We start from the raw sequence: 8608 nt of genomic DNA, 5'->3' as shown, positions 1-8608 counted from the left end.
CGGTTTTTTTTTTTTTTTTTTTTCCAGTATTAAGGATTGAACCCACTGAGCCACGTCCTCATACCTTTTTATATTTTATTTTGAGACAGAGCCTTGCTAAGTTGCCCAAGCTGAGTTTGAACTTGAGATCGTTCTGCCTCAGCCTCACAGAGTACTGAGATTACAAGCTTTCATTCTAGACTTTTCTGAAATTTGTTTTTAATTAACAATTATGATCTGCCTGATTTTACTTTAAAGCATGGACCAAAAGGAACTCTAGAAACTTTAACATACCTGCTCATAGGGAAAGATAATTTATAATATGTCTAGGAAGAAGATAGATTACAAAATTGTGACATGAGCCCCTTTTTAAAAAAAGCAACAAAGAAAAATAGTAATTGTAGATTGTGGCTATCTTTAGAATCAGTTGGAAAGCTATTGCAAATTTTTTGTTATATTTTTTAAAGGTTGTAGTAATTATTTATAAATTGGAATTCTTTTATTTTCCCTTGATTGGACTGAGTCATATTTTATAATTGCAGTTCAGATCTATAACATACTTACCATTAGAGACTTTCATGTCTTTCAAACATAAAAAATATGAGTTAGAACTTTAAAATTATTGGACATTTTTAATATTTAAACATCTAAGTTATAAGTTGTAAGCATACTAGTTTTTCTTTTTATGTAATGCATAATGTTTTTCTGCCTTGTAGGAGCTGCAGCGAGCTAAGCAGGAAGTTCTCTCTTTGAGAAGAGAAAATTCTACTTTAGATGCTGAATGTCATGAGAAAGAAAAGCATATTAATCAGCTACAAACAAAAGTGGCAGTTTTAGAACAAGAAATTAAGGATAAAGACCAGCTTGTTGTAAGAACAAAAGAAGCATTTGATACAATCCAGGAACAAAAGGTCTTTAAAATTTTTCTAGACAGATGGTGGTCACATTTGTAAGTGATACTTCTATAAACAAATACAAATGCCCTAATTTATTCATGTTTTTTAAAAAAATCAGGTGGCATTAGAAGAAAATAGTGAGAAAAATCAGGTTCAACTGGGAAAACTTGAAGCTACAATAAAATCATTATCAGCAGAACTTCTGAAGGTTTGTCTTAAAAATTTAATAGACTTAATATTTTATTAGAATTTGTAGAAATATACATATGAAGTTCTTTTATAGGCAAATGAAATTATCAAGAAGTTACAAGGGGATTTGAAAACTCTGATGGGTAAGTTGAAACTGAAGAATACAGTTACTATTCAGCAAGAAAAACTATTGGCTGAGAAGGAGGAAAAATTACAAAAGGAACAAAAGGAATTACAAGATGTTGGACAGACTCTCAGAGCTAAGGAACAAGAGGTAGTTAATATTTTCTGTTTTTGTGTTCTGACTCTTGTTTACAATGCATCAAGATTCCTCAGATGTAGTTTTCAAAGTTCTACTTTGTCACCCGTATTACAGAATAGCACTGACCAATTTTTTAAAAGCACAACTAGATTCAACAGAATTTAACCTGTCTCACTTTGAAAAGTTGGTTATCACAACTCACATACTTAGGATTGCTGATATATGTACAGAATGTACATATTACATAGTTGGGCTATTCCTTTATTCACATTTAATTGAAGTAATCAGTCATTTAGTTATTTAATAGTAATGCATTTCTTCAGTTTTTATTTTAGCCTTTAGTTGACTTATTCTGAGGATTGACATATTTCAGGTATGCAAATTACAAGGACAATTAGAAGCTACAGTTCAAAAACTTGAGGAAAGCAAACAGCTTCTAAAAAATAATGAAAAGTGTAAGTATTTTATATTTTTATGTGACTAATGTATGTAGTTCTATTCTTAGCCTGAGTTCATAAAAGTATAGGTCAGTCGAGCTTCTGTGTACAAATAATTTCTGCTTTAAATGTTAGAATGTCTCTGATATAGTAAATTATATCATACATCCTATAAAATCATTGTAAAGAAAACAATTGTGTCAGAAATGCAAATTAAAAGCACTGAAAAGTTTGACTAATTTATGGTTTAAATTCTTCACTACCTTTTAAAATTACTGTTAACCTGATAGCAATAATATGAATTATTTGAAACATTAACATATAAGATTAAGTTTTTAACTAACATGTTTTCATTCTTAGGATTGGTTATCAGACATAAAATTGTGAACTGTAAGCTGTAAGATAGATAGCACTACATAAAATCTTTCAAGATTTTTTTTTTCTTTTGGTACTGGGGCTCGAATGCAGGACCTTGTGCTTACAAGGCAAGTGTCAAGGAGATTTTTGAGTGGGGCATGGTGGTGCATGTCTGTAATCTGAGTGCTCAGGAAGTGGAAGGACATCCTGAGCTACATAGTGAGGCCCTATTTAAAAAAGAAAGAAAAACATATCGCTGACAGTAATAGAATAAATATGTTAGCAGTTGCTAAAATAAGAATATTTAATTATATAAGAATTTAGTGGCCTATACTGTTGAACTGTAATGTAGGGCAGTTGTAAAAACTTGACATTTGAAAAGCTTAATGTAATTTCAGATTTTTTAATTTTTTGGTACCAAGGATTGAACTCCAGACTTTGTGCTTGCGAGGCAGGCAGTAGCACCACTGAGCTAAATCCCTGGCCTGTAATTTCAGATATTTTAAATGATTAGAAAAGTAAGTCAAATAAAATCCTTTATTTGTTTTCTTATATTAGTAATCACATGGTTAAATAAAGAACTAAATGAAAATCACCTAGTGAGAAAGCAAGATGGATTGGGACCTTCTACCACTCCACCTGCACATTCCAGCAGCAACACAATCAGAAGTGGAATTTCTCCTAACCCGAATGTGGTAAGATTTAAAATAAGATGTGAGTGATATTAAAGAATTTCTTGAAACAAAAATATTCCCAAATTTGTAGGACATCTCTGTGACTCAAGATGTTGGTACTAAATAGACTGGAAACCTGATACTAGCAATGAAGTGAAGTGTAAGTTGCCCTTAAAATAGGCAGCCCTACTGTAGCAAAGCAACTATATTTCAAGGGCGTACTTTTTTGTAAGGCTTTATTGGGTATAGAAATCATTCAGGACTCATTAACCTAATGCCAAATGTGCTGAAAAACTTTAAAGCACATACGCATGTGTATTAATACACAAACATTTAGAAGACTTCAAGAAGAAAGAATTTAGGGTTTGGCCTCTAGTTTGGAACTACAGTGGAAAAAGCGTAAACCAAATTCTGTTAGTAAAGGGGGAAGTGTCTGGTAGTTTTGTCAGCTTTAGAGCCTAGTAAACTGGTTATATGATATAAGCTTTATGATTCCTAAGACCAGGTCACTTGGTTGCTTACATCTGGAGGTGGCCTAGTATAAATAATCAGGTGGCTCGGCCTAGGAGCTTAACAGTGCTGATATATGTATAGAATGTGCCTCATACTCACTGGCAGCCTTCAACCTCTTATTGAGTATAACAGTTTCAGGCAAGGTCACTCTTTAGCCATGATAAATCAAGATAAAAACAGAACCACTGTATAATCACGTATGAACATAGACAAAAATATGAACATTGCCAAACCACAAAAATGGCCAAGTATTCTTCTGTTCTGGCTGACGTGAATGGCTGCTGCTGCTTTAATCAGTTCTAGTTTTAGCCTTAATACATTCCTCCTGTCCAGGTAGGATCTATTTAGACACTCTGTCATACATTCATCCTTACTTCCTGATAGCTTCCAGTCCATGGCAACTTCTCACTTTCTTAACTTTGTCCTTCAGTGGTCTGATACGTGTCTAAATCCAATCACTAATTTCCTTTTTACATTCACACTTCCAAAGTACTATTTAGAGCCAAGACACTTCCATGGCTCCCCATGGTATGCAGTCTCCTTCATTACAAGGAATAAAGTCCAGCTTTGGCACTACAGATGTGTACCAGGTATACTTTGGCTAGAAGGCATTGGCAGAGAGTATAAATTCCAAATGCCTGTCTGAAAAATGTTCACACTGAGCTACATAGTTACATGCTCAGTCCTTTTTTGTTGTTCTTTGGTACTGGGATCAAACTCGGGACCTTGCATTTGCGAGGCAGGTGGCCGCACCACTGAGCTAAATCCCCGACACGCCCCCCGTCATTTTTTTTTGAGACAGGTGTCTTCCCAGTCTCAAGAAACCCCTGGCTTGGCCTCACAGAATGCTAGGGTAATAGGCATGAGACAACTTGCCCAGGTATCTAACTGAACTTTGAATGTACGTTGATGAACAATACTGTGTGTCTTAAAAAAAAAAAAAGTAAAAGTATTTCTACTAGATTAGAAAAAGGTACAGAAAAAGTGCCTGGGGCTGAATTATAAACTTGAAAAAAATGAATAGACTTAACCTGAATGCCTGCCTGATGATAAACAGCTGGGTGAAGAATGTTTGTACTGTACAGCTACAGTGCACAATTGCTTTATAAAGTCTGTGTTTTACATGGCCTCTTATAAAAATAAACTTTGATTTGAGGTTGGTGGTGCTGCTAAATTGGAAATTAGTGCAAAGCAAATTATTATCTGTATTGGCCCATTTAAGAACATTAATCTAGCTGGGCATGGTGGAGCATGCCTGTAATTTCAGCATTCAGGACGCTGAGGCAGGAGGATCACCATGCATTTGAGGCCAGCCTGGACTAACTAATAAATTCAAGCCCAGCCTGAACCACCTACTGAGACCCTGACTCAAAAAAAAAGAATAAAGAACATTAATCTTGTTCTTTCTCAGGATAGCTGCAAATTATTTATCTCTGTCTGGGCTATTGATATGACTCTTACCCTTCATGACACTTTCCTTGTCAGGAAACCTAGTGACCTATGATTGTTTAGTAGACTGTGTTTCAACAGAGTTCAAACTAGTTTCTTGCTAGTTTTCTTGATCAAGGTTTGCACAGCCCCTTTGAATAATCTCTGGACCAAGGAAAGATGTCTTAGCCTCATACTATGTAATATAAAGCAGAGCTCTGTGAGGTCATGATAAACGAATTGTACTCTGTGATTGTTCTCTAAACTAGTAATTGTTATTAACAGATGTGACTGCCTCCTAGATCATTGGCAAGTACTATTTAGAATTATTTCTCATCCTTAATTTTTAAAATATTTTTATTTTTAGATTGATAATAGACTTGCTTACCCAGGCTGTGGGATTGGTTATCCTGTGTCTTCTGCATTTGCATTCCAGAATACCTTTCCTCATCCAATACCTGCCAAAAATATCATCCACCCAGTTTCAGGACCAAAGGTAGACATATTACTAGTACTTTCTTTTTTTAAAATATAGAAATTTATTAGCATGTAAATATTTTTACCTTTAAAATGTTTATTTTTTGGTTAGTTTCTAAGTATGAGGTAATGTATTAGATGAATGTTACTGAGTATCTAGTATATATAGTATGTTTACAAAAAGTACGTGTACTTTTTGTTCCTTCAGTCATTATAATTAATAAAAACCAGAATCTGCTTAAGTTTTATTTATTCCTATTCACCCTCTATTTTTATTCATTCTTCTTTTTAAATGTACAAACCTAACTAGGATTATTGTCTTCATCATCCTGGCCTATTAGATGTAGTAAGACTCTAGGATACCAGTGCCAGAACTTAAAGGTCTATAGAGCTGGCTGGCTTATAGCAAATTCTAAATTGTAGTTCTGGTGATGTTAACCCAAATTGTATATGACAAACAATCCTTCCAACCCTGGATTTAACTACTAAAGCTTTTTCTTCTTACTTGAGTCATCATTAGTATTATTACTAATGTAAGATTTAGTTATTTTTTGTGCATTGTTTTCACAATAATTGAATCTATTCAGATTAGTCCTGTTTTATTTTCATTTCAAATTTCATGTCCATCCAAGTTGGTTTTTTTTTCCCCTAAATTGTGGTGATAAACATTTGTGAAAACTGTTTTATAAAAGATAAAATTGAGAACATTGAAACTGGAATTATATTATCTTTTCTTATGTGTGTACTGGGGATCAAACTCCAGTCCTTGTGCTTATGAGGCAGGTGGGGGAACCACTGAGCTAAATCCCTGGCAAAACTGGAATTATAGACTTTATCAAATTAGGTCTGGGCAGCTGTAAGACGTAGTCTTTGTTACTTAGGCGTGTGATTTCTTTTTACATGTTCCTTATCATGTGGAGCTATTGCATATTGTTTCTATGATGCTGTTACGCTAAGAGCATTTAGATGATTGGCTCTGCTTGCGTTGCTTATTAAGGACGATTAGATATGTCCATTTAAGGAAATATCCGTTGTTATATAGTAAAAACTGGTGTCCTCCAGTGCTGGCAAATGTAGGGCACACGTGTCACAGTCAGCTCTTTGTTTTCATTGAAAGCTCTAAAACCGGTCCAGGGATTTAGCTCAGCAGTGCTGCCACCTGCCTCACAAGCACAAGGTCCCAAGTTCTATCCCCATTACCAAATAAAAAAGAAAGCTCTGAAAGGTTTGCCATCACTGGAATGTGACTGCATCGTGGGTCAGTTTTTTCCTGAGAATTCTGATTGAATTCACGTTTTTTTTAAAAAAAAACTACAGATAGTTAATTGCCTAGTTGAATGTTCTTAAACATAGGGGCAAGATTGTCAGTACTTCTTTTCGTTTTTTGTGAGATGGAGTCTTGCTGTGTTGCCCAGCTGTCCTCACATTCATAATTCTTCTGCCTCAGCCTCCTGAGCATCTGGGATTATAGATAAGTGCCACTGGCCCAGCTTCTCAGTAACTCTTAATTCACAATTTCCATATTCTTTTGATCATGAGCCCTCAATAGTTTGAAACAAGTAAAAAAAAAAAACAACTTTGCTTTCAAATACATAAATATTGCGAATTGTGTGCAGAACCACAATATTATGTATAATATAATTCAGTGGTTAAGAAAGTGCAACTGATGGGCTTTAAATCCTGCCTGTATCAATGTGAAGTTAAGCAAACCACTAAAAAGTAAAAAGCCATCCATCCAACTGCTGGGTATGGTGGTGCAGGCTTGTAATCCCAGCGCTCTGGAGGCAGAGGTAAGAGGTTCACTGTGAGTTGAAGGCCATCCTGGACCACATAGTGAGCTCATGGCCAACCTGAGCTACTTAGCAAGACCCCGTCTCTAAAAAAAAAAAAAAAATTTGTCCAACTCTCAAGCTTCAGTTTCCCCACTTTTAAAATGGAGTGATAATTTAATGTATCTTTCTGAATTATTGAGTTAAATGAATTACTGTATTTGCATAGACATGATTAAGTGCTGCGTAAGTCTGATTTTATTAGTAGTATATTCAGAAGAGAAATTAAAGAATGAGATTAGTTGTAAGATTTTTTTTTTTTTTCTCATCTTAATGGTTGGTCCTCGTCTCCACCTACTTTGATGACCATTGACCTAGGTAGGTAATCTTGTGTTAGCAGCTTTTTTACTTTAAACTTAAATACATTATAATTGAAGTACTTTTTGTGTAAAGAGCATATCTTGTTTGTTCCCTTACTTTTGAATTAGTGTCCCCCTTTCTGACTTCTGTAGGGTTAGTTGAACATTTTTTAGTGTTCCATTTTAGTTTTTTCTATTGTGTTTTTTATTATATCTTTAGTTTTTTCACTTTGATATTGGGTATTGAACCCAAAGCCTTTGCATTAAGCTGCATCCCCAGTCTTTTTATTGTTTTTTTATTTTGAGAATTGCTAAGTTGGGTAGACTGGGCTTAAAGTTGCTATCTTCCTGCCTCAGCCTCCCAGAGAGCTGGGATTACAGGTTTGTGCCACCATGATTTTGTATAGCTTTAGTTTTAGTAGTTGTTCCAGTCATTACAGTGCACGTACCTTTCAGTGTGGGTAAATTTAATATTTTATCCTTTCAAGTAGAATGTAAATACTACTGTACCTTACTACCTACCATACACTCTATTTACCTTTTCCTCCCTTATATTTTGTTGTTTTCAGATGTCTTACAGCTATATACTGAGAAATGTCATCAGACAGTGCTATAATTTTTTTACTATCAAAAATTAAACATATTTAAAACAATTGCATGGAGAAACATAGCTCATTGTATTTATTTAGTACTTACCATTTCTGTTACTCTTTTCTCATTCCTGGTATTCTGAGTTCCAGTATCATTTCCCTATTTATCCTTCATTTTAATGAAGGTTCTTTCATTAAAGACGTCTCTTTCTGGGAATGGCTTTCTTTCACTTTCCTTTGTTAATATTTTCTTTAAATATAGAACTATACATATTTCATTTTCTTATGCATTTTAAAAATGTTTCTGTTTCAAGCCTCCATGATTTATGATGAATACTTGTAGTACATTGAAATTACTGTTTGCCTATATATGTGTCATTTTCTTTGACTACTGCAAAGATTTATTGTTTTCCGTTAGTTTTCAACAGTTTGGTATGACATGTCTGGGGGTGGATTTCCTTAACTTTATGCCTTTGAATCCAGTAAACTTCTTGAATTTGGAATTTGGTATCTTTTGCCAAAATTTGAACACATTCAGCAATTACTCACTTTTTTTTTTCCTTTCAAACACTTCCTCTACTTTTACTAGGACCCAGTAGATGTGAGCATGAATCTTTGTTTCTTTTCCCATGAGTCTAGAAAACTGTTCTCTTTTTTTTTTTTTTTTCCCCCTTTTTT

General features: G+C 34.4%; 1 protein-coding gene across 1 annotated transcript in view; it reads left to right on the top strand.

The window, feature by feature from the left end:
• The window catches only part of Sass6 (SAS-6 centriolar assembly protein), a 42153-nt gene that overhangs the window by 19594 nt on the left and 13951 nt on the right, over positions 1-8608 (top strand). The window contains exons 9-14 of the mRNA XM_010639069.3: positions 696-890; positions 994-1083; positions 1159-1338; positions 1700-1781; positions 2679-2815; positions 5103-5231. Coding sequence (XP_010637371.1) covers positions 696-890; positions 994-1083; positions 1159-1338; positions 1700-1781; positions 2679-2815; positions 5103-5231 — 813 coding nt within the window. The remainder of the gene's footprint in view (positions 1-695; positions 891-993; positions 1084-1158; positions 1339-1699; positions 1782-2678; positions 2816-5102; positions 5232-8608) is intronic.

Source organism: Fukomys damarensis, unplaced genomic scaffold, assembly GCF_012274545.1.
Source record: "Fukomys damarensis isolate Sample0158 unplaced genomic scaffold, DMR_v1.0_HiC HiC_scaffold_33, whole genome shotgun sequence".
NCBI lineage: Eukaryota > Metazoa > Chordata > Mammalia > Rodentia > Bathyergidae > Fukomys > Fukomys damarensis.
This window is presented reverse-complemented; position numbering and strand designations above follow the sequence as displayed.